Source organism: Biomphalaria glabrata, chromosome 8 (assembly GCF_947242115.1).
Source record: "Biomphalaria glabrata chromosome 8, xgBioGlab47.1, whole genome shotgun sequence".
NCBI classification, from domain to species: domain Eukaryota; kingdom Metazoa; phylum Mollusca; class Gastropoda; family Planorbidae; genus Biomphalaria; species Biomphalaria glabrata.
This window is the reverse complement of record NC_074718.1, coordinates 31,481,642-31,509,303: the sequence shown is the minus strand read 5'-3', so window position 1 is coordinate 31,509,303 and position 27,662 is coordinate 31,481,642. Positions and strand designations below refer to the sequence as shown.

Sequence of the window (27,662 nt, the reverse complement as noted above, 5' to 3'; positions counted from 1 at the left end):
GGTTCATTTAATTTTTAAAAGTTACTTTTAATGAACCCTAAAGTTTTGTTTGATTTTTTAAATAATTTAATCACTACGATAGCTTTTAATTTATTAATACACCTAGATATTTTCAATTTTTTTTCCCGTGTAACTGGTTTATCATGAATAAAATAAATGATGAGGTACAGCATTCAAAGATTTATTTCTAGGATTTCTTACTGAGTGTTCAAGATATCTGCATACTTTGTTCAACGAATATACATTTAAATAAACTGCAAATCATTAGTTACTATGGTGCCAAGGCCGACCTTAGATAAATGGAGGGCCTAGGCAAAGGGAATTTGGTGGACCCAAATAAAATAGAAAAAATTTAAAAAAACATACAGCAAAACCAACAATAACTTTGAGGGAACGTTACGCTATTTCTTCTCTAAAAAAAGAGAAGAAAAAAAGAGAACAAAAATACAACACAGGTCTGTGCGAGGCCCCCCCCCCCCCACCAATCAGAGACCCTATGCGTCTGCCTAGTTTTTTATGCCTAAGGCCGGCCCTGATGCTGCCTTCATTATAACTGGAAAGTACAAAGGCATTCTGGCATTACTTCAATCAAAGCAGTTGCTAGCTCTGCATTAGGACTTAAAAGTATAGACCTTGGTCTCTTTCTATCCCCACGGATCTTCCTATCGTACGGCCACCACCTACACGTCACCTGACTCAGCGCAGTTTGCACATTCATTCCAATACGACAAATACGTCCTCTTCATTCCTCCTCCCCTTGTAATTGTTTCCTCCCTCTGTTTCTCCTTCTCTCTCTCTCTCTCGGGTCCTTTTAAAACGTTCCAAATGCTGTTTCTACGCTTGTCAAGTCGCCTAGGAAAGGGAAGGGTTTCTTTTTTTTTTTTTTTTTTTAAAACCCAGATCTCGTTTTTTTCCCCATTGGCTCTACCTCTCTCTCACCACGCAGTAAAAAAAAAATGAGGCTTGGTCATGTGACTTGTATTGTGATGTACACGAGAGAAGGTGCAGCGCGGGTTATTGTAAACATACAAATTGTCTCCCGTTGAAATTCTGTATTTTTTATTTAAAGTACTGTTTTTATTGATATAATGAATACTTTGGATATTTATAGGATGTGCAAAGTGTTGTGTATTAATAGTAGTGACTGTGAAGTGTGTTATCAACAATAAATCAAACAGGTGTGTTGTAGTATCTGTTCCTCATTCTTTCGTGAATTTTATTTAGTAATGTTAAACTGAAATTAGATCTAATTCCCTTTGCGTATCAGAAACGAAAGTAGGGCCCGTTTCCTTTAGATACGTTTTAAAAATTTTATTCATGTATTTTATATATATTTTTTTAGATCTTTAGGTACAATTATCATGTATTACAATGTTAATAATTAAATTAAACGTCATTTGCTAATGATTTCATAAATAGTATATCTAGTTTCTCAACATAGCAATATATATTGATAGCTTCAGCCAGGCGTAAAGTTGTGGGGTCAGCGAAGTCTCACACGAGAGAAATAGTGGAGAACCTGATGTTATTATCATCGCCTGACTGAATCCGCGACTCGCGTGGAAGTGTTCGCGACCCACTGAAAAGTAAAAGGTCCACTGACCAACTAGCCTACTAGATTTAGGCCTATATTTTTAGTCAACAGGTCAAAGCTTTTTTCTTTAAGTCAAGTAAACAGTAGGCCAGTCGACCGTTAGAGTTTGACTAGGGGCGAACGTAATGAGTATATAGATAGGGTTGTAATTGGATAGAGATCTATCGCAGTATAATCCCAAGATCAGGCGTTTCTAAATTGATCTTCTAGTTCAAGTCTCGCATGGACGCAGGAAATAGAGCGAAACACAGTTCTATCAGTGTAGGCTAAAGGTGCTATTTCTTTGACCACTGGATATACTTTCTGAAGATGGCTGAAGATGACCAGGAAACCGATTACGTTATTAAATTACGCGAAGAGGAAGAAATGGAGTTTTATATGGACTTGGCTATCCACGAGACAGAAAGGTGGATTCAGGTAAGTGATCAGTTTTGACTCGATTGTCCTTGTCCTTGGTCTAGTCCTACTGACCAGTTAGCGTGCTTGGAATGAATAGGCAAATGTGCTGTGTTGTGTGTCGACAAAATTAACCTAATCATTGTAATTGGATTCATGTGGTATTACAGTCTCTATAGGTAGTGCTATTTTGTACATAGCCAGTCTTTCTGTTTAAAGTTGTTTATTAGTTAATGTGTTGTTGTTTATTTAATTGAATGTGTCAAGTGAATACAAAGTAACGAAGTTAAAATTATTATTGCTTACAGTTGTCCTTACTAGAGATATTATATTTACTTTTGACTTAGAGGCCTTCAGAAGCTCTATTTACAATTGTATGCCCATGCTATAGCAGTTACATGTCTTTCGAGATAACAGTTTGAGTATAAGTGTCAGCTAGGCCTATTTAATGTAGATCTGTTGCAGTTTTGCAACTTTTTCAATCCGTTCAATAGGTCTAAACATCAAGGTAACATTGTAGAATGTTATTCTTTGGTTAGACTAAAAATGATTAAAATGTCCCTTGTTTCATTTCGATATATTTATTATTTCTACTTTGTTTTATTTATTATTGGTTTATTTATGTCCCTTTCTCACGGTGATGTTCTTATAGTTGGAAATATACCTCAGATTACTTCCCTCAGTACAATTAGTACAATTTTCCCTATTAAAGCTTTGAACTGGTTGCCTGAATCAGCCTGGAAAAACCAATCACTTAGTAACGTTTAAGTCTTTAATTAACATTCACGACTGGATTAACACATAAACGCAAATATCTTCTCTTTTGATTTTTTATTAGAAACTCCAATGCTGAAAACAGTAGGCCTAAGTCTTTCACGGGAAGGGGAGGGAATAGATTTAAAAATAATGCGCTCATGAATTCAGTAATGTGTTCAGGTCCAATCATCAATTCAAGAATTCAATAAAAATATCGTAGCGTTGACTAAGTCCTACATTTACTTTCCAAGTAAACGCATTTATATTCGATTACTCTTCAGTTTCATTCAACAAAGCTTTGATCAACTCATCACCCCCTTTTTTTTGTCTGGTAAACATTTGTGTACATGTTATCTCTTCCATACCCTTTCTCGGATGAAGTTGAAACCTTACACAATTGTTTATTGTACCTAACAAAACACGGGCCTATAGAATAAAACAAAAACAATTAGTCAATAAATTATTGGTAATGAATTATTTTCTATGATTTTGAAAAAGGGAAAAACATCAACATTACTGAGAGATATAGTTGTAAATTTGGAGTTCTTATCTTAATTTATTTTTGTTTAGCATTTTAAAAATTATATTTTTGATGTTTAGTTACCAATGTCTTGTTCAGTTGTCGAATAATTGTTTAATTATTTATTCTACCGACTGTTGGGCTATCCGATACAAAAGGAAGCCAACACAGTCAGCAGACGTCTCATTAAGTAACCTTCATTACCTTACTTCCTGCTATTACGTCTCCGTGGACTGTGTGCAGGTAGATCGCTGTTCGTTACTATCATAGTTCAAAGGTCATCCAAGGGCTGGCCGAACAGTGGTCCAGAAGTTGTATCTGTCAATGTGGCAGTGATCAGCTCGACTTCAATTGTCCACTTCCAAGACACTACTTCAATTGATGATTGAAAGTCAAGAAATACCCTTACTAATAAAATAATGAAAGGTCTTTCTAAACTTGCCAAATAAGGACAATTCATTCAATTAATGTAATATTTTAGTGTTTCCAAAAATGTGTTCCACGAGGCCTAAATAGGTGTTCAGCGAGGTCTAAATAGGTGTTCAGTGAGGCCTAAATAGGTGTTCAGCGAGGTCTAAATAGATGTTCCACGAGGCCTAAATAGGTGTTCCACGAGGTCTAAATAGGTGTTCAGTGAGGCCTAAATAGGTGTTCCACGAGGTCTAAATAGATGTTCCACGAGGCCTAAATAGGTGTTCCACGAGGTCTAAATAGGTGTTCAGCGAGGTCTAAATAGGTGTTCAGCGAGGTCTAAATAGGTGTTCAGCGAGGTCTAAATAGATGTTCCACGAGGCCTAAATAGGTGTTCCACGAGGCCTAAATAGGTGTTCAGCGAGGTCTAAATAGGTGTTCAGCGAGGTCTAAATAGATGTTCAGCGAGGTCTAAATAGGTGTTCAGCGAGGTCTAAATAGGTGTTCAGCGAGGCCTAAATAGGTGTTCAGTGAGGCCTAAATAGGTGTTCAGCGAGGTCTAAATAGGTGTTCAGCGAGGTCTAAATAGATGTTCCACGAGGCCTAAATAGGTGTTCCACGAGGCCTAAATAGGTGTTCAGCGAGGTCTAAATAGGTGTTCAGCGAGGTCTAAATAGGTGTTCAGCGAGGCCTAAATAGATGTTCAGCGAGGCCTAAATAGGTGTTCAGCGAGGTCTAAATAGGTGTTCAGCGAGGTCTAAATAGGTGTTCAGCGAGGTCTAAATAGGTGTTCAGCGAGGTCTAAATAGGTGTTCAGCGAGGTCTAAATAGATGTTCAGCGAGGTCTAAATAGGTGTTCAGCGAGGCCTAAATAGGTGTTCAGTGAGGCCTAAATAGGTGTTCAGCGAGGTCTAAATAGGTGTTCAGCGAGGTCTAAATAGATGTTCCACGAGGCCTAAATAGGTGTTCCACGAGGCCTAAATAGGTGTTCAGCGAGGTCTAAATAGGTGTTCAGCGAGGTCTAAATAGGTGTTCCACGAGGCCTAAATAGATGTTCAGCGAGGTCTAAATAGATGTTCCACGAGGCCTAAATAGATGTTCCACGAGGCCTAAATAGGTGTTCAGCGAGGTCTAAATAGATGTTCCACGAGGCCTAAATAGATGTTCAGCGAGGCCTAAATAGGTGTTCCACGAGGCCTAAATAGGTGTTCAGCGAGGTCTAAATAGGTGTTCAGCGAGGCCTAAATAGGTGTTCCTCGAGGCCTAAATAGATGTTCAGCGAGGCCTAAATAGGTGTTCAGTGAGGTCTAAATAGGTGTTCAGCGAGGTCTAAATAGGTGTTCAGCGAGGCCTAAATAGGTGTTCAGCGAGGTCTAAATAGATGTTCCACGAGGCCTATATAGGTTTTCAGTGAGGCCTAAATAGATGTTCCACGAGGCTTTAATAGGTGTTCAGTGAGGCCTAAATAGTTGTTCAGTGAGGCCTAAATAGATGTTCCACGAGGCCTAAATAGGTGTTCAGTGAGGCCTAAATAGGTGTTCAGTGAGGCCTAAATAGGTGTTCAGTGAGACCTAAATAGGTGTTCGATGAGGCCTAAATAGGTGTTCCACGAGGCCTAAATAGGTGTTCAGTGAGGCCTAAATAGGTGTTCAGTGAGGCCTAAATAGATGTTCCACGAGGCCTAAATAGGTGTTCAGTGAGGCCTAAATAGGTGTTCAGTGAGGCCTAAATAGATGTTCCACGAGGCCTAAATAGGTGTTCCGCGAGGCCTAAATAGGTGTTCAGCGTGACCTAAATAGGTGTTCCAAGAGGCCTAAATAGGTGTTCCACGAGGTCTAAATAGGTGTTCCACGAGGCCTAAATAGATGTTCCACGAGGTCTAAATAGGTGTTCCACGAGGTCTAAATAGGTGTTCCGGGAGGCCTAAATAGATGTTCCACGAGGCCTAAATAGGTGTTCCACGAGGCCTAAATAGATGTTCAGCGAGGTCTAAATAGGTGTTTCACGAGGTCTAAATAGGTGTTCCACGAGGTCTAAATAGGTGTTCCACGAGGCCTAAATAGATGTTCCACGAGGCCTAAATAGATGTTCCACGAGGCCTAAATAGGTGTTTCACGAGGCCTAAATAGATGTTTCACGAGGTCTAAATAGGTGTTTCACGAGGCCTAAATAGATGTTCCACGAGGCCTAAATAGATGTTCCACGAGGTCTAAATAGGTGTTTCACGAGGCCTAAATAGATGTTCCACGAGGTCTAAGTAGGTGTTTCAAGAGGCCTAAATAGATGTTCCACGAGGTCTAAATAGGAGTTTCACGAGGCCTAAATAGATGTTCCACGAGGTCTAAATAGGTGTTTCACGAGGCATAAATAGATTTTCCACGAGGTCTAAATAGGTGTTCCACGAGACCTAAATAGGTGTTTCACGAGGTCTAAATAGGTTTTCCACGAGGTCTAAATAGGTGTTCCACGAGGTCTAAATAGGTGTTCCACGAGGTCTAAATAGGTGTTCCACGAGGCCTAAATAGATGTTCCACGAGGCCTAAATAGGTGTTTCACGAGGTCTAAATAGGTGTTTCACGAGGTCTAAATAGGTGTTCAGCGAGGTCTAAATAGGTGGTCCACGAGGCCTAAATAGGTGTTCCACGAGGCCTAAATAGGTGTTTCACGAGGTCTAAATAGGTTTTCCACGAGGCCTAAATAGGTTTTCCACGAGGCCTAAATAGGTGTTCCACGAGGCCTAAATAGGTGTTCCACGAGGCCTAAATAGGTGTTCCACGAGGCCTAAATAGGTGTATCACGAGGTCTAAATAGGTGTTCCACGAGGTCTAAATAGGTGTTTCACGAGGCCTAAATAGATGTTCCACGAGGCCTAAATAGGTGTTCCATGAGGTCTAAATAGATGTTCCACGAGGCCTAAATAGATGTTCCACGAAGCCTAAATAGATGTTCCACGAGGCCTAAATAGGGCTTTCACGAGGTCTAAATAGGTGTTCCACGAGGCCTAAATAGATGTTCAGCGAGGCCTAAATAGGTGTTCAGTGAGGTCTAAATAGGTGTTCAGCGAGGTCTAAATAGATGTTCCACGAGGTCTAAATAGGTGTTCAGTGAGGCCTAAATAGGTGTTCTACGAGGCCTAAATAGATGTTCAGCGAGGCCTAAATAGGTGTTCCACGAGGCCTAAATAGGTGTTCCACGAGGCCTAAATAGGTGTTCCACGAGGTCTAAATAGATGTTCCACGAGGCCTAAATAGATGTTCCACGAAGCCTAAATAGATGTTCCACGAGGCCTAAATAGGGCTTTCACGAGGTCTAAATAGGTGTTCCACGAGGCCTAAATAGATGTTCCACGAGGCCTAAATAGGTGTTCAGCGAGGTCTAAATAGATGTTCCACGAGGTCTAAATAGGTGTTCAGTGAGGCCTAAATAGATGTTCCACGAGGCCTAAATAGGTGTTCTACGAGGCCTAAATAGATGTTCAGCGAGGCCTAAATAGGTGTTCCACGAGGCCTAAATAGGTGTTCAGCGAGGTCTAAATAGGTGTTCCACGAGGTCTAAATAGATGTTCCATGAGGTCTAAATAGGTGTTCCACGAGACCTAAATAAGTGTTCCACGAACTACTGGAATAATTAACTAGTAGGCCACCAAGTGAATTAATCTCTCTAGAAGTGCTCCGTCAAATACTCAGAAGGTGCGAAGTTTTCAGTTAATAAAAAAAGTTTGAGAACCTCTGTTTTAGACAATAGTTTACATAGGCTTTTTATCCCATATATTTAGTGGAAGTCTATTGAATGGACGCTCGTGGGTTTTGAAAGAGTATATTATTATTAGAAAAGATACTCTTGTAAAGTGGAGAGTCAATCGATTTTCATTTTTTTTCGCGCTTGAATTATTATTTTTTAAACAATTCACCTTTATGCTTCTTTAACATTCTTTTATAGGACACCCGTTATTAGAAACTATAATATCAAGTCTTAACATTTTTTCATTGCGAATTCAATTGTACTGAAATTATACGTTTTTGTTTTAGGATATTTCTCTCTCTCTCTCTCTTTCTCTCTCTCTCTCGCTAGTCTAATAGAAATATTTGGACACAGTGTTAAGTGTTCTGTTGTGTATTCCTCAGACACCAACTAAATTGTTTCCTGTCGCCTTGCTGTGGCTGTCGCTGGAAACATCTTCACATGCAACGTCCGTATTGTTCCATATCTTGTCAATAGTGCTCTGTTTTTTTTTTATTAACTCACAAACAGCGCCCTTGTTGGATATATATATCAAACAAACTCTAGTATTTCCGCTCTACGTTTGAAGACCAAAGTAGCATGAAGGCCAAGTGCTAATTTATTTTGTCACTTCGTTTTAGACCGTAGAACTCTATTGTACAGAGTGCCGCAAAGATCTAATCAAAGTCTATGGCTATTTACTTCTTTCTTCCACATTTAATGTATGCACAGTATGCACTAAAGAGAATAAAAAGAAAATACGTTTGCGGAGCTATAGGTGATGTAGACTTCAAATAACTAGTTTTAATTAAAATGTCAGACATGTAGTAGTTCCCCCTTTCAGACCTTGCGATCTATAGGCCAGATGATTTAAAGGTCATCTGTTTCTGTGGCCCACGGTTAACAAAGTAGTCATGTGGCCAGCACAACGACCAAACGCCTTTATCTTGCCCCAGAGGCACCCTATAGATCTCGAAATTAAAAATCGCAGCCTTCACTAGGATTCGAACCCGATACCCCCGCTATAAGCTAGTGATGCTCACCCTACGGCCCGCTAACCGATCCCGTACTATCCGGCCTCTAGAAACTGCTGCCCACTAAGCACAATGAAGCCGTAGTTCCACTAGACTCAACTTTCTGAGGTGTTAGGGCCTGTGACACGTAAGTGGGACATTTATACAGTCCCTAGGCCAAGAAATGTTGGTCACTGATGAGTTGGATTGATCAGCTGTCTAATATGCTGTCGAAGCTCATTATTGGTCAACTTGTCTGACACATTGACGTTAATAACAGTCTGTTGACAGCCATGTGGACAGTTGATCAGGTGTTCATTAGACGTATACATTTCCACTCATGTACAGTGTTTGCTGACATTATCTTGTTCAAACTACTACTGTTATGATTTTAGCATAGAAATGCATTTTTTAATTTTGTTCATTTTATAATTAAGTACTTAGACCTTACGTTAAAATCCCCCATAATACCTTTAGGCGAGTCAAGCTACTACCTACTTAATGACTTGGTTAACTTAGCTTTAAGTCCAGTGAGTGGAGGCAAATCAGGGGGTGGGCGGGACGGGACATACCAGGCTGGTGAATTGAGTCCACTTTTATCTATCCATTTAAATATCAACATTGGATCTCCTCACGCTCTTCTCACACACTCTCTCTCTCTCTTCTCTCTCTCTCTTCTCTCTCTATCTCTTCTCTCGCATTTTCTATCATTTTTCTCCCTTCCTTACGCCATCGGGCAACGAAAGATCCCTGATAAATGTATTTAAAGTTGAACAATCATGGACTTGTTACATTAATATAATCTTATCATTGGATGCGTTGCTGTGTATGTTCTCCCGCGTTCTTGCGTTCATGTGACCGACTCCTCCGCTCAATCCGGATAGATGTTTATCTAACCTTTAGACCAGTGTGCCTATGTATATCTACTCATCTGTGACAAGATGCTCTAACTTACTCTAACCCGGTTAGTTGTGTGCACATACAACAGAGGTGACAGCCAGAGACGAACCCTAGAGTAACAAGTCTACTTGTACACATTCCTTGCTAAACTAAGTTGATTGTGGTGTAGGCCATCGAGGGAAGAGGGTTTCTACAGATGAGTTTCTCTTGTAGACACTGAAATCACATTGTTTTATTGTACGGGTTTCGGGTGCTCCTTCAGAATTGAAGATGATCACATCCTAGCCCAAACCCCACAGCAGGACGGTGGAAGAAAACGTCGGGCAGGGTTCGAACCCGAAACCATTGAGACAGTCAAGAGCGCATACCACACGACCATGCAGATGTCCAAGGTTAAAATGGGGATGGAAGTATTAATATGGGTTTCAACTAGATGTACGTATTCTGCATTTGCCCCATCATGTAAAAAAAAATCTTCGCCTCTGCTTAGAGTTTCATCTATGTCAAATAGCGCGTGTTATTTAGAGCGTAGTATCTTAGAGGCTCTCAAGAAAAGCTCCCAGACACGCTTCAGTTACCACAGATAACATTCAGTGACGTCGATGTCGTAACTAGATACTATCTAGGAGTATTACTTAATACAACAGTACCCCCCTCCTACACAGTGCCCCACCCCCTCCCTCTCAACCCATTCATCACTCTCTGTGGACTGACAACAGCCAGTCTCATAATAATAGTTCGCGTTCTTCTCACTGCTGTATATCTAGATCCAGTAGAGGAGCCGTGGAGTGACATATACCGTACGTATCTTTGAATGTCAACCAAAGGATCAAAGGAATGTGCCGTCAGTGTTACGTAACGGATATGAAATTTCATGAGCTAGTCATTAGATTGTGTCGACAGGAAACGGAACTGAATGAGATTGTCCCTTCTTTCGAAATAGATTTACATCCAACAGAGAACTCGTTTTCATAGCTTCTGTTTTCTAGTTTCCTCGGCCATTCCAATTGTTGGGTTGACGATCCCGCCCGCCCCCCGTCACACGCATAAGTCACGTGATTCTATGGTACAGGCCGACTTTACATGACTAACTCATGACTGGGTCTGGCTTCACCCATAAAGGGGACATTTATATTTCAGAAATAGGAAATTTTATACAAAATATGCACATCAAATATAAGAAATTATGTTGAATCAAATTATAGTTTACAATGAAGCCTCGATGCTTTGAATTAAGTCAGGCACTGAAATGGGACCACCTAGATATATTGCTAGGGAAAATATATTTTTGAAAAGTATATTTATGTCTAAATACTACTTCCTAAACTATAAAACCATTATATTTTTTTCTAAGTAAGTATAATAGTAAAGAATATTTTTAAAAATCTTTTACTTATTTAATTAAATTGAAGTTCCTATAAATGAGCCTAACAATAAGTTATTTTCCAGTGTTGCGTTGTTTATCTAATTGGCTATACCAACTTTGTTTCAGTTGATACTAAAACTAATAGCTTGGGGTACTAACCAATGCTCAATCTTAGAACCTCTGACCTTCTTAGTTCTTACCCACGTTTTGGTCATTGTTATTTAGCACAATGGAATTGAAACGTCTTTTAGAATTAGACTTCATGTCACTGATCTCGTGTAACAGTAGCCTCGTCATAAACCACGGCACGGCCTCGGGTATTCAGTTTCCATTCCTCCATTTTTTATTTCGCGTGGTTAGTCTTGCACATTTTAAGATTCTTTCATAAGGCCTTGGGTTACAGCTGCAAGGTAGACATCATTGACTGTCTTCATCTTCAAAGTATGTTTTTATAGTCAATGATGATTTTGTAAGTGACAGTTAAAGCCGTTGAATCAGTTCAATGGAAAGGTAACCGATATCCTGTTTTGTATTGCGGAGTAGGAGACGATGACAAAATGTTTATAATTACCACGACACCGATTGAAAAAGTACACGTAAAAAAAAAAATCCAGTTATAGCTTATAGCTTATCACTTTTCGGAATGATATTATGCAAATTCACATAACCATTTCGAGAAACAAAAAAATCGATAATTTATAGGACGCTTTAAAATAATACTATCCACTACAGTGTGATCCTCCAATAATTTTGGACTAATATCTCTTCAAACCAATTCTTTGTCTGCAGGAACCATTCTTAGATTTAGGCTTCAGCTACTCTAGTTGAATCTAAGTGCAATGTAGTTCATTCTTGTGAAGACTGGAATTTTAAACTAATGGATCTTTAGGGCTTTCGTGCCTCCCCCCCCCCTTTTTTGTTTTTCCAATTATAACGGGGAAACAAAGACGGTTGGTCAATGTGCTGACCAAACGATACTTTCGTTAACCGTCGATCATAGAAATACATGGGCTGTAAATAAGATAAACAATAATGGGTCTAGGTGAAATGGTCACATACAATGAAACGAAACGATAGGCGAGAGTTATTCTAGCTGTCAGTATTTTAATTTTAGTGAATAGAAAACCCCTCCTGTGTATTTTAAAACACTTTTTTTTTTACTATTCTTTATCTGGGAGTATTCGTTTGATGATGTATTAGCGTGTTCTGTGTATGTGTATTAGCGTGTAGTGTGTATGTGCCTGTGTGTGTTTGAGAACAGGTCTTTACAATCTCGTCAAATTCCTTTGCTATCACAAGTAAGTTATCTAGATCTATATGTTCACATGCTGATCGCATTGTTTAGATATGAACTATATACTTTGACTGTGTAAGCTATCCTACGCCAGTGATATGCCCATCTATTACGCCTGTATCCCTAATCTAACACAGAAGCCTAACAGTGCGAGACATTGTAAACATATTTTTCTTCCACTTTAAGACACAGGACATGCATGGGCACGTGACTTCTTGTTCTAAACACAAACTTCATATTTAATTACACATGTTGACCAATAGTACAGCTCATTGACATCCTTAATGCTGCATAATTAATCAAGAGGTACGAACACTATACTAACCCTCTTCAATGCTTTACAGTGTATATTGTATGGTCAATGGAACTAGCTCCAGCTGGAATAACCTGCCCAGTGTGCAGCCGAAAATTCCGGACTCACATAGGTCTCACCAGCTACACGAGGAGGCACTAAACCCCAGTGCAAAACCCTAAGCCCCCCTGGATGACAAAAGTGGTCATCATCGAACACACACACATATATATATATATATATATATATGTATATTTATACTATATGCAGACAGTGGCGTAATGAGGGAAGCTTGTGGGGCAGCCGCCCATAACGCTGTAGCCAGAGCCGGACTTGGATAATTGGAGGCCCTAAGCGAAGTGAATTTGGTGGCCCCAAATGAAATTAAAAAAAAAAGAAAAAAATAAAGAAACATATTCAAGAAGAAAAAGAACGAATGGACACATATATAAATGTATAAGAAAATGACTATTTTGTGAAGTTTTTCTTATTTCTGTAACAAATGACAGGATTTAAATATTGTAATTTAAAAAGGATTTTCCAATGCAAATACACAGACACTAGAGACTCGATCTCAACTGAACATCACTCCCTCCCCTTCAATAAGTAAACAAATAATACGATTGAACGAGACATTGACCGGTCAAGACGGAAGAATGATTTCAAAAGCTAGCCGTTGACTAAGACGATGGTGAAAGGACTGCTGCGTTAGAGAATTTCGGAGGATACGGACAGTCCATGGCGATGTTTGGCGAAACACTAAGGTCTAATGTACAAGTAGTTTGGCACGGAATCAATACTGCAATAACAACAAAGAGGGGTACGGTTTGTATGAATGAAAAGTGGATATAATGTATCAAACGACGATGTATTTGTTGGTGTTGAAAGTATTATTATATATTTTGTCCAGTGTAAGAGGAATTTTTCTTTTTCAGTTCAATATTGACGTCTCGTCTCGTCCGTTTAACCAATAAGATATGTTCACACACACGACTTAAAGAACTATAAATAGCTCGCTTATTGGTGTATCCGGTGTACAAAGTAAAGGAAGTGTTGAATTTTTTGTTTTTTTGTTTAATGAAATATGAAGAAATGTTTGCACCTCTTAGCGCTGGAGATTACAACTTTCTAAGAGCTTCCGTTTGAACACAAAAATAATTTCGATAAGAAGGAAGCATTAGACTTTCACTCTCTTACTTACAATTTTAATTTGAAAACAAAAGGCAACTTACTCGCGGGAATCAAAGAGATTTGTTACGTGGATCAGCTGCCACGCATTGAGATTGTGTTACCACTTTAGCTCAATTCTTTGATCTATTTAGTTGGCAACAGTCAAGTTTTAATTTAGTGTCCTTGGCATTGTTTAGTTTGTGATGCAAATTTGCAATAAAAGAAAGCGTCGAAATAGAGAGTATGCACGTACATTCAAGGATGAATTGGACCGCTCTTCAGGTCTCTAACAAGGGCCAATTTTGTTTGTAAAGAAAACTGTAAAGTTCAAATTTTTTGTTTATCACGCAATGACTTGGTCCTTAAGGTTTCCACACGGACCCACTACTATATTGTTTCAACCCTGTGTTCACGTTTGCTTACATCCTTAGATACCAGCTGCAAAACTGTCACCGTGCGATTTATGCAAGGTATGCATGACTTATTCGATGACTAATTCAAGTTGAAAGTTGTTCTAGAAATAAAAGAGTTATTGACGTCATCAAATGCAGAGTATGTTTTTATTGTCACTAAAGCCAGAGATGCAGAGGAACGTAACTCCAAATTCTTAAAGTAATTAAAAGTGTTAAAATAAGACTAAATGGCAGTTTTGAAATGAAACATATAAGTGAGTCATCATAGGTTAAGTTCAAGTTAAAGCTGAATAAATCGATTTAAGGATTTCTTTTTTTTTCAGCAGAATGCCTAAATAAGTTAAAATGAAAACAGTTTTATAACAAAGATGATCACTGTTCCCGCCTGACTAAGTAGGCACGAATAGAGATATATAATAATGATAATACAGAAAAGGTTCTATTAATTTTATAGGTTATGGCTGAAAACTATAAAAACTTTAACTTTTATACTGCTCATAACTGCAGTATAACAGCTCATTCAAAACTGTTCTCCACATTCTTTCCTTGATAAAATCTTCTATAATGTACAGTCTCTCTCTCTCTCTCTCTCTCTCTCTCTCTCTCTCTCTCTCTCTCTCTCTCTATGTATATATAACTTCACTATGGGGGAAGCATTATAGTTTCACTCGATGACTTAAAACTTGTTTGTAAAACAAATTGACAACTAACTAGCGGGAATAAAGGAGATTTGCTAAGAAGATCAACTGCAGTGCATTGAAATTTGAAATAGTGTTAAAACTTTAGTTCATTTCTTTGTTATTTAGTTTGCATCATTAGAGTTAGTTCCTTGACATTGACAATATTGAATTGAATTGCTTGAATAAGAGATTTTTGTGTTATTGGGTAATCCTTAATTCCTTTAGCAATCATCCAAGATAAAAGGAGGCAGAAGCTGGATTTTGTTATAGCACCAGAAATTAATGTTATACATATCCCTACACATATATGGGCATGATCCCAGCCCTCGTCGTAGCGTCATTAGAGAAAACTAGCTGGGCCAATTGGGAAAATAAATGGACTATCCGTGTTGTGTTCTACGGAACCCAGTTCATAGCACTTGGCGGGGATAAATTAAAACATCCGCGATTACTTCCGACTATACCGTTGTTTAAAGAAGTTGTTTGCCAATGATGGACAATCCAACCGTAGAGGTGGTACTTACTAGGGTAAAGAGATCCAAGTCCTCGTGAAGAAAACATTTTAGGATATTTAAATTACCCTATACTTTAACTCTTTCTCTCCTAATTGACGATACCATCGTTGATTTAACCTCATTAAATTAATGTTTGATTTTATAAACTTTACTTTGTGTTATATAAACAGAGCATGCTTTCCTATTGAACTCTAGACCAAATAAAACACTCTCTGATAATACACGAACAAGTTATTGAAGCTTAATTAAAACATGGTAGTGATAGACTAATAAGCAAAATGAATCATTCCGTCGGAACGTGTAATTAAAACATGGTAGTGATAGACTAATAAGCAAAATGAATCATTCCGTCGGAACGTGTAATTAAAACATGGTAGTGATAGACTAATAAGCTAAATGAATCATTCCGTCGGAACGTGTAATTAAAACATGGTAGTGATAGACTAATAAGCTAAATGAATCATTCCGTCAGAACGTGTAATTAAAACATGTTAGTGATGTACTAATAAGCAAAATGAATCATTCCGTCGGAACATGTAATTAAAACATAGTAGTGATGTACTAATAAGCAAAATGAATCATTCCGTCGGAACGTGTAGAATAATTATGGAGAGAAACGTCCCTCAGTTAAGTTTTTGTTTTGCGTGTGCAGCAGAGGCGTAGTGAGGGGAGGGGGAAAGGAGGCACGATGCCCCCAACGTGATGTCCATGGAAAATTGGGGGGGGGGGGAGGGCGCCAATAATGTACCTTGCCCCTGGCTCATGTTTTGTTCACTAAGCCCATGGTGTGCCACCTCTTTGATGTCTATACTTCCCTATTGTTCAATCTGTTGTATAAAACTAATCCAATAAAAAAAACACCTATTTATACAAAAGAGAACAAACTAGTATCTCGTATAAACACACGCACACATTTAAAATATGTGCATAATAGTAAGGTACACTGTACGAGTTGTACACAGTGCACAAACACACACACAGAAACATGTCACACTAGTTAGTTAGTTAACACAATCAATCTGGTGTGTGTGTGTGTATGTTGGGGGGGGGGATATCACAAGAAAACACAACACACACACACGCACGTGTTTGATAACCGCCATGAGGGAGGGGGTCATGAACCTCCGGGAATAAAAAAAAAATTCTCGCTATTGAAAGGTCAAATTTGATAGTTGCTGAAGAAGAGACAGGCCTGAGAGAGAGAGAGAGAGAGAGATGGGGGGGGGGGGGGTAGAGGGGGTGAATCTCTTTTGATACCCTGACCTCCTAGCAGTATTTTCAATCTGTTTGTTGGTTGTATGGTTGACTGTGCTCTCCTCATACCGAAGTGTATTTATTTCATGTCTACTGAATCCCTGGAGTATAATACTTCTTTAGGTGGCTCTTCACCGCTCTCCAGTCAAAATTCAAATTTGTTTATGCTGTGAATCAAATACAATGACTCAAATAACTCAGAATGTGTGTGTATATTCAAGCTATGCCTGTTTTTTTTTTTTTTTTTGGTTCTGCACTCCTAAAGCAATTGTTTCAGTACAAGATGTAGGTGTTTCGGTGTTGTGTTCTGTTGGCCATGTGGCCCCTGTTGTTACAGTACACCTTATCTATCGTACAGGTACCAATGGGGTCAAGAAACATCTGGTCCTCTCGTTGGTCTTTCCTTGTTTGTCTTTGGTGGCAGTAAGTAAGAGGCTAGACCCACTGTGTTGTCTTTAATAAGTCTGTTCTTTCGAGAGGAAAGGGCTAGAGATGCATAGGAAGAATGAGGGAGAGAAAGTATGTAAAATAGAAAAAGGGAGAGAGAGAAAGAAAAAGAAGAGAAAGTGATAAATATAGAGAAAGAAGGAAAGAAAGTGAGAAATATAGAGAAAGAAGGAGAGAGTTGGGTGTTAGAAGAGAAAGAGAGTTTAACAAAGAAAGATGAAAAGTTAAAGAAAGTGTATGTGTGTGTGTGTTTGAGAGAGAGAGAGAGATAGAGAGAGAGAGGAGAGAGTAAAAGAATAGAAACAAAATTCCGTGGACTTTTTTTTTTACAAACTTCACAAAGTTCTTTGTCCATAAGCTTAGACTACAAAGTTTTAGGTTTATAACTTTATAACCTTAGACTACTAAGTTCTATGTCTATAAGCTTAGACTAGAAAGTTCTATATTCATAAGCTTAGACTACAAAGTTCTATGTCTAAAGCTTAGACTACAAAGTTCTATGTCTATAAGCTTAGACTACAAAGTTCTATGTCTATAAGCTTAGATTACAAAGTTCTATGTCTATAACATTATAACCTTAGACTACTAAGTTCTATGTCTATAAGCTTAGACTACAAAGGTATATGTCTATAACCTTAGACTACAAAGTTCTATGTCTATAAGCTTAGACTACAAAGTTCTATGTCTATAAGCTTAGACTACAAAGTTCTATGTTTATAAGCTTATACTACAAAGTTCTATGTTTATAAGCTTAGACTACAAAGTTCTATGTCTATAAGCTAATAAGCTTAGACTACAAAGTTCTATGTCCATGTGCTATTCTGTGTATCAACTTTTGAAGAAAATGTTGGTCACATCAAAAAGATAAAAAAGAATGCGTCAGACAATAAAAGACATTCGCAAATAATGTTTCCAGGCTCTTGTCTGGAACCTAAATTCTTTCAATGACACAATCCAGATGTCTCTCATATACCTAGTTGAATCAAGAGCGTGGGGCAGGCTGGAACACACACTTACAATTCTTGTGATGTTTCAGGAGTCTGGATAAAATCTGGAAAAATATATTTGAATCCCAACGAGGTATGAAAAAAACCCACCTCTCATGTCCACTTGAATATAAAAAAAACTAAATAAAAAAAATTGTTTAAAAACAAAGCGTATACAAAGGAAAGATACGTACAATTAATGCCGTAGATCTCAATGCTGCAAGATTTTCTCACCTTTTGTATATAAATCACAATTATGAATTACCATTAATTAATTAATTAACTGGTTATGTTTTAATTTATTGTCGTCGACAATAAATGATCGTGTAAAGTTTCAACTTGATCCGAGACTGGAAAGGTGGAGAACTAACGATTAAAAGAATCCAGACAGACAGACAGACAAACAGAGTGAGTTAATATAAGCTTTGGAAAAGAAAAAACCTTTGAAGGCCCACCAGTTTAACCATGAGTTTCAATCGATTTACTTGGTTTGTCTTAAAGTTTCTCTTTCTTACGGAAACAAGTTCTCCATGTACACGTAGGCTACATAACAAGCAGAAAATCATTTCTCTCAAACCTTCTCCTAGGGGGAAAAAGGTGTCAGGGAGTGATGGAAGTTTGGAACTGAACCTTGAACCCTTGCGGTCTGCTTCTTGTACCATCGTGCTAAGATTAGCATCACGTTGTACAACCCCAAGCAATGTGACTGCGATGTTTGCGGTACAGCAGACGTCTTGGGTGTAGGTGATACCCTGCGTGGCGCGTGTTTTATCTTCAGATCTGTGATGAGTACTTGGGCTTACTTCTGAGCGCTCATTTGTTTACAGCGACTGCAACTTTAGTCACCCTCGTCTCACGCTATTTCACCACACCCTATGTAAATTCTTCATGGATAGGTTCTCTTCTCCCCCCCCCTCTCTTGTTTCCTTATTTAGGGTCTCATTAAGTCATCTTCAAAGTCAACTATTGATTCACTTCCCCCTTTTCCTTCTTGAAATTGTAACCTCAAAATTTCCTAACTCACCGATGAATAAAGGGACACAAACAGACATCTACTGACACTATATTTAGACAACGTGGTCAAGCTTTTATCAATTTATTCTGTCCTGTCTCTCTGGTAAAAAGTTTGTACACGTTATTTCTCCGACTTCCAAAGTCCGGTCAAGCTGAAATTGTACACAATTATTTCTTGTACATGATATCACAAGAATCAATAAAAAAAATAATATAGACTATTCTGGACAATTATGAATCGAAAGTATGTTGATGCTCTATATTTTAATTTAAAAATTAAATACTCAAAATTGGAACCAGTGAAATTTGCCCATGTGGAGTATCACCAGAGAACTGCTCTTTTTACCAAGAGGCCCGTATAAGACACTGGCCCCAAAACACCCCAATAGAAAGAGAACTATATGGAGAACTCCCTGATTTGGAAACCACTACGCAGTTCATCTCATGTATTGGTCTAGTCATCTGAACACTCCAACATAACAATGAGAACGAAGAAGATGAAGAAGAAATATGCAGAAGAAAGGGTTCCGTCCCAACCTCTTGCGGCCCATTGGAAATGTGCTGTCAATTTGACATTTTTCTGAGGTCAACAGTTGTTGGGTGACCATGTGACCAACTCAACTAAAACACTGGTAGCCTACTTTCAGCTTTCATATTTAAACATATTCACCTTGGTTGGACAAAGGAACAACCTAAAAATCCAGAATGAAATATTAGAGCCGCAATTGGCATACTTGGCTTCGGTTTGACAATCCATTGCTTAAGCAACCCGTCACCGTGACCGTTTTCACTTAAATGCTCTCTTTTTCCTCCGCCGCCGTATATTGCTATTGGCATCAGTGCAGCACAAACTGGTCGAAAAGACTTGAAAATGTACATAAAGAGAGCACAGATTCTATTTCATTTTTAGAGAATTTTGAAAATCATTAAAAACAAAACAGCAAGTTCCACCACTCGGATGTGATGGATGACTCAACTTGTCTAATGATACCGTCCAGCTCTGTTTATTCCCTGGCCGAGACATCTGACAGAATATCACAACATACAACTTACGTGTTTAATAAACACAAGTGAGGGCGTACACGCGAGAACAGACGTGAAATCCCTTGCAGTCTCCTGGTGTGAAAATCTTTTTGTTATTTGGCACATCGTCACTCTTCTATGTCAGGTCCATTCTGTCCTCCCAAGTAGATTCACACATACACTCGGAAACTTATAAAAGATCTTTATAAAAAAAGTTTACTATATCAATATAAATCTGTGTAGAACTTAGACCTACCTGTAAACGGTGAGTTTCATAGTTCGACCTCGATGTGAATTAAAACTACCACATAGAAGAACCTCCATTTCGTTTCAGCCTCTCCCACATTTGTTATCTAGTAAAGCGGTGGCTTGCAACAATCACGAAAGTTCATTGCGTCTTATAAGAGCCTACAAGGGCCATAGAAAGACAGTCGTTTCTTTGAAATAGGTGTACAAGCATTGAGTTTTAACTATTGCTTGTAAGTAGTCGTTAGTGAATTGGGTGTAAAGAAACTATGACCTGCATTTGTGTAGGGTGTTACATTCACTTGACTATCTTTTTGTAAATGTACGGATATCTACAGGATGACCCGATTTTTTTCCCCTCTCGAGGGCTGGGAGGACCATCAAATTCTTGAACCTAGCCCCATGGATACATCGCTACGCAACTGAAGCATAGAAAGGGTCAGTTCGATTTGGATTTCAACCTGCAGGTGACGTCAACAGCTAGGGACTCAACCCCCTCATACTTCTCGAATGCAGGGGCGGACTGGCTATATGGGCATTCGGGCAAATGCCCGATCGGCCGGTACCCAAATGGGCCGATAAGGGCCACAGAAAGGACCGCATGGATGTCATTATGACACGCTATTAAATTGTTAAAGGTTTTATAATATTCTCGTGTTTAAAGAAATTCGTCACAGACTCTGCGATGCAAGACTAATTTGATGTTTAACACATTCTCCGAAACAATGTAGCAGCCTACATCCGTAGACAGTGCTGCTAGTAGGCTTCAACCTTTTAGGACCTACACACTTAGCGATTAAAAAACAACATAAGGACTATATTTATTATAAAGATATAGCGCATGCGTACGATTATCGATACATTATCAAATCTAACGTGATGCTTTTAAGGACAGATAGACCTAGAACTGGATGCAGGGGCATAGCTAGGAATTTCCCATCGTTTGGGGCCCGGGGGGGGGGGGCTTGACCTCTTAGGGGGCCACCAATTTGGGGGCCCCCTTCAAATGGGGGCCTAAGGGGATTTTCAAATTCTCCCCCTCCTCCCCCCACCCCAGCTACGCCACTGACGGGATGCTCATCAAATGATATACAATGTCTGGGCCGGATTGTATAGAAATTGCTGAGCCGATTTCGACATCCAGTTGCCCCTGCTCGAATGTAATTGACTAGGTCATCTCATTATGGTCACAGTTCACTGACTCTCGGGGGAATCTGATTGGGTAATTAAGTAATGAGAAGTCTCGACCTGGACTAATCGCCTCGTTATGTAATGCACTATGCACATACATACACCAGCGTAAATCAACCAAACAGTTGACTTCATCGCATAGTATTGTACTTCGACACGTAATCTTTGAAGTCGTTGTCTGTCTTTTATTGACCCTGTGTCTCGGTCAACATAGACTACGTCTGTGAATGCCTGTCCCAGTCTCCTTATCTTCACCCTCCTGTCCCAGTCTCCTTATCTTCACCCCCCCCCCCCCCCCCAGAGCTTTAGCCTTAGCACAATAAGGTGTTGAAAACATAGGGTATTACAGTCACATAGAATCTGGGTTTTTTATTCTTTATGTTTAATCCATCAATTAATCAATCAATCTATCTATCCATCTTTCTGTCTATCTATCTGTCCTTGTCAATCAATCAATCAATCAACCAATCTCTATCTATCTATCTATCTATCTATCTATCTATCTATCTATCTATCTATCTATCTATCTATCTATCTATCTATCTATCTATCTATCTATCTGTCTATCTATCTGTCCTTGTCAATCAATCAATCAACCAATCTCTATCTATCTATCTATCTATCTATCTATCTATCTATCTATCTATCTATCTATCTATCTATCTATCTATCCATCCATCCATCCATCCATCCATCCACTCACCCACCCACCCACCCATCCATCCATCCATCCATCCATCCATCTATCTATCTATCTATCTATCTATCTATCTATCTATCTATCTATCTATCTATCTATCTATCTATCTATCTATCTGGATTCCTTTTCTCTCTAACAGCTCATGGAAACAGAGCTCATATAAAGACTATATTACGAACTACTCGGGATTTTTTAAACCGTGTATTATATAAGATACAACGTCCACCCTGCCATCTGTTTGACTTATTACTAAACCAATTAGTCAATGTCTTGCCTCTTTACTTTTTCCAATTCCTTCTATTAAGTAAAACAAAAAGTAATAGTCAAAAAGAAAGGGAATCAATTAATTACTTTTCGTTCTCCTATCGAGTTGAAATTTCACACTTGTACTAGTGCTACGTGACAACACATTTGATGACAACATTCTGAAAGATCACTTCATTAAGTGATTAATTAGTTTTAAATATTCAGGAGAACTAACAATTATATAGTTGTTTTTTTTTTTGTTCTTTTCAATTACTCAGTGTTTCTCAAACTTTTTCCTTATCGGAACAAATCGCACATTCTGAGTATTTAGCGAAACACTTTGCTTCTTTTTGTTTAGAGAGGATAATTAACATGGTGGCCTAAATAATTATTCCAGTAGTTCGTGGGACACCTATTCAGGCGGAATAAGTTTGTGAATCACAGCCTTTACTGATAATCTCTAATATCCATTTAGCATCTGGTCGCCACCATGTAATGGTGATATTACCTTCGTGTTGATATTCCAGAGCGCATAACCCATGACAAGACAGTTATACTATATTCTTCTGTTGTTGTTTTTTTTTCGGAATCAGGAATTAGTATATCAAAGTATTATGTTATGATGTTGTCGAATCGTGAAATAAATAAATTAAATATATTAAAATAAAATAAGTTTATACTAATGTGTGAACAGATGATTAAATTTATGGGCGTTAAGACCTATTATATAGTGGTGGAACTGAAGGCCCCACACAGCTGATATACTTCTATTGTTGTTGTTTTGTTGTTGTGTGTGCGTGTGCTTGTATTCTTTATTGTAATTATACAAGTGGTGTGAGTGTGTGTAGTAGTATTGTACACAGACAAAGGAAAATATTAGCTTTGTTTTTTTTTAAAGTATTTTTGTTATTTTTCTTGTTATTTATTATGCAAATAAAATGTATTCAATGGAAATATTATTATAGCGAACGAGTTATTGTCTTCAATAGACAAGCAAAGCTCTCAGTAAACAACAAAAACATGTGATAGAGACCTGACACAATCCCAGCTATCTCTAAATCCCTAAGTAATCTTCTATCTATATATTTATAAATTCTCTTCATGGCTCAACCATATCTGACACCACGATAAAGTCTTGGAAAGATAACTCTTTTATTTATACAAGTCGGACTAGAGTTACCCCACGTAACTTTCGCGGCGACAGAGAGCACGGCTCAAAAAAAAAAGATGAGGGGGGGGGGGGAGAACAAGTAATTTTTCTCTTTATACATTCTATATATTTGACTGCATTTATGTGTGTATTTTTTACACACGTCAATATCTGGTGTCATTGAAATAGTTGAATGTTTTTCTGTAGCTTTGCTTTGATTTTGCCCCTTCGTATTGCCCTTCGTTTCCTAACCATGGCCACCGCTTCAAATATATTTCGTAGAGTCAAAGGTCTTTCAATGTAGTCGAAATTCCTGCATCAGGTAACTGTTTATTTCTATCAGTCGCATATTTCTGGGAAAATGTCGTCGACGAAACTGTTGCTCTCGAACTTCGCAAGATGGCTGTAAGCTTTGTTTGCGAACGTAGGGATAACTATGGCGACGCCCTGTCCGTTGTTCTTACTCACAGTCATACAGTCTGCACGACAATACGCTGCCTACATGAATACTTCCGGCGTTTATGGTGGCGAGGCTGAAATTGTGGCGATGTCTCAAATACTTCCCGCTACTATCACTATTCACTTCCGAGAACGTCCGCATGACCCTCTTCGAGTTTACAATCCGAGTAAACGTCTCTCCATATCCCTGCTATTTAGCGGTTGCATTCACCACAACTTACTGAAGTGTAAAACTATCGCAGCTGCTACCTCACAAACTGTCCTTATTCCCCCGGATATCCCTGACTCCATCAGATTTAAATTTGCCTTTTACCTTTACGCGCAGACGATTCTTGCCATGACAATTAATAAAACACAAGGACAGAGTTCCTTCTTTTCATTCACTCACAGTCTTTTGCCCAAACCCACCCCATTTGGACAACTGTGTCTTTCAGGAAGTGTTCACCCGTCACTTAATATCGGCGTATGCTACGCTGTGGGTCGACTTGTCAAATTTAAAATGTACACGGCTACTGCCAAGCTAGATCTATGTCTCAAAGCAGACGTTGCTTTGAATTACTTATAGGTTTACAGTTTAACAATTTCAGAGAGAGCGAAGTTTTGTGTGACAGGTCCGGCAAACTAGGCAGCCATCTGGGACCTCCGATTTTATTTAGATACAAAAAATCACGAAACGTGGATCCAATCTGAAACATTGCAGAACTGTATGAGCTATTGCTCTATTTTTACTAGCCTAGCTGTAAGTCTCTACTCAAACATTGCAGAACTGTATGAGCTATTGCTCTATTTTTACTCGCCTAGCTGTAAGTCTCTACTCAAACATTGCAGAACTGTATGAGCTATTGCTCTATTTTTACTAGCCTAGCTGTAAGTCTCTACTCAAACATTGCAGAACTGTATGAGCTATTGCTCTATTTTTACTCGCCTAGCTGTAAGTCTCTACTCAAACATTGCAGAACTGTATGAGCTATTGCTCTATTTTTACTCGCCTAGCTGTAAGTCTCTACTCAAACATTGCAGAACTGTATGAGCTATTGCTCTATTTTTACTCGCCTAGCTGTAAGTCTCTACTCAAACATTGCAGAACTGTATGAGCTATTGCTCTATTTTTACTCGCCTAGCTGTAAGTCTCTACTCAAACATTGCAGAACTGTATGAGCTATTGCTCTATTTTTACTCGCCTAGCTGTAAGTCTCTACTCAAACATTGCAGAACTGTATGAGCTATTGCTCTATTTTTACTCGCCTAGCTGTAAGTCTCTACTCAAACATTGCAGAACTGTATGAGCTATTGCTCTATTTTTACTAGCCTAGCTGTAAGTCTCTACTCAAACATTGCAGAACTGTATGAGCTATTGCTCTATTTTTACTAGCCTAGCTGTAAGTCTCTACTCAAACATTGCAGAACTGTATGAGCTATTGCTCTATTTTTACTAGCCTAGCTGTAAGTCTCTACTCAAACATTGCAGAACTGTATGAGCTATTGCTCTATTTTTACTAGCCTAGCTGTAAGTCTCTACTCAAACATTGCAGAACTGTATGAGCTATTGCTCTATTTTTACTAGCCTAGCTGTAAGTCTCTACTCAAACATTGCAGAACTGTATGAGCTATTGCTCTATTTTTACTAGCCTAGCTGTAAGTCTCTACTCAAACATTGCAGAACTGTATGAGCTATTGCTCTATTTTTACTAGCCTAGCTGTAAGTCTCTACTCAAACATTGCAGAACTGTATGAGCTATTGCTCTATTTTTACTAGCCTAGCTGTAAGTCTCTACTCAAACATTGCAGAACTGTATGAGCTATTGCTCTATTTTTACTAGCCTAGCTGTAAGTCTCTACTGTGATTCAAGGTTTATTTACGAATTTTTAGATCTACTTGTTAGATTATTTTAGTTGACTATTGTTTCTTCTTTGTAATAAAATGTCGAAACGTTATTTCTATTCGGGTGATCATGAATTGTGGAATTAATGGTATCGTGCTATTGGAGTTATATGAATTTAACTTATTTGTTGGTTTAGATATAAATACAGGAAGGGTTTGAATTCATTGCATATTTTTCGGTCTTACTACTCACTTTGCCTGGGGCCTCCTATTACCTATGGCCGGTCTGTGTGTGAGTTTTCATGTGTATGTGTGATACGTGTAAGGAGTGAGTGCGTCTTTACTGAGAATCTGGTGATTGCATTATACAGATAAATTATTCCGTAATTTGCGGTCAGACGTAAATCCGACATTTCATAAAATGCTGAATCTATAAAAGTAAAATGTCTAAAATGTAGTTACCCCTCCCTTTCCCCAGCCCCAATCAAGTAGTTTATTATGTATGGGAAACGGAAAATGTACACTAGATGAATGTGGACTGGTTTTTGTGGTTTGTGTGGTTAAAAACCCAGATGTAGGGTTAGGGTGAAGTTTGTGAAGTCAGAGACGTTACACATGTTATATCAGTGTCCGAACTAATAGAGCTGGCTCAATGTTGGACTAAGGTACTGGCATGTGTTCTATAGACTGGACTCCACCTTGACTTTTCTTTGCTCAAATAGAACTAGCATTTTTTTTTTTTGGGTCTGTTCGATGTGGTGAGAACATAAAAAGAGAATGGTCGGGCCCGTGGTGTGAGGGGTCAAATCTGAATTGCAAGTGGACAAGGGAGTGCATGCAGAGAGTGAGAGTGAATGAGAGAGCGTGGGAGGAGGATCTCAGGTGAGTGAAAGAGTGTGCAAAATAGTGAAAGAAGAAATGAAGGAGGTAGAAAACTGACAGCGGGAAGAACTGTGTGTGGAGAGAACTTCACCCCCCCCCTCCGCCCCCCCCCCCTCACCTTACAACAATCACACCAGATTTCTTTAATAAACGAAAAGGAAATCTAGTCCTGCTCAGTGGATGCGATGTACAAATATGGCGAGCAAACAGTCCGCAGGCGCCCGTGAACAGACAAGACGCTGTCCCTGACGTGAAAACGAGAGGGTAAAGGGGGGGGGGTCGCCCCAACTTGCTCAACAATTCGTGCATATTATTAAAAACAAAAGAGGAGACAACTAGCCATTTAAATAACATTTTGACCTTTTCTTTCTTTCGTTTTTTTTGTTTTTATTTTATTTTGGAAAAAAAAATTGTGTCAGTACACAACGGACAATTTTACCATTTCTAGAGCAGTGATTCACAGATAGATGGGTTATGACCCTTTAAAGAATAATTCATTCTATGAAGGGAAACAACTGATGTAATAGTAACCAAGTAGTTACTGGATAGTTATTTTTAGAGCAAATACTTCTTGTTGGAATGCAGATTTCAATTTAAACTCTATTTGCTCACTAATTAATAAAAGGATATTTAAATTAAAATAAAAAGGGTCTGGACACACAATATGCGTTTATGACAAAAAGTTCTTCTTTCAGACCTTGCAATCTTTTGGGCAGATGATGTCAATGTCATCTGTATCCTCTGTCAACGGTCAATCAGAATGTCATGTGGCTAGCACAAAGACCAACCGCCTTTACCTTTCCTCGGTGTATCTCAAATACTCATTAGAGTGGGGTGGAGTCGGCGGCGAAGCTCAAAATCCTAGTCTTCACTGAGATTCGAACCCGAAACCTCGGTTCGGATAGCAACCCCTTTATACTTCCGGGCGGATGATATGTGTTTAGAGTTTGAATCAGTGGTGTCCAAACTACGGCCCGCGGGACATATACGGGCCATAACGCGGTGCCATCTCAAAACAATTTTCTAAGCCTTCTAGACTCAGGTTTGTCAGAAAATTCTATTAGCCTTCTAGGCTCAGGTCTGTCAGAAAATTCTCTAAGCCTTTTAGGCTCATGTTTGTCAGAAAATTCTCTAAGCCTTGTGGGCTCAGGTTTGTCAGAAAATTCTCTAAGCCTTGTGGGCTCAGGTCTGTCAGAAAATTC

General features: G+C 38.7%; 1 protein-coding gene across 2 annotated transcripts in view; it reads left to right on the top strand.

The window, feature by feature from the left end:
* Nucleotides 1-993: 993 nt before the first annotated feature.
* Nucleotides 994-27,662, top strand: part of LOC106067309 (LIM and calponin homology domains-containing protein 1-like) — a 146,141-nt gene continuing 119,472 nt past the window's right edge. For both annotated transcript variants that reach the window (XM_056038940.1, XM_056038939.1), the window contains exons 1-2: nucleotides 994-1,178; nucleotides 1,805-2,011. In XM_056038940.1, coding sequence (XP_055894915.1) covers nucleotides 1,904-2,011 — 108 coding nt within the window. In that variant the 5' untranslated portion in view covers nucleotides 994-1,178; nucleotides 1,805-1,903. The remainder of the gene's footprint in view (nucleotides 1,179-1,804; nucleotides 2,012-27,662) is intronic.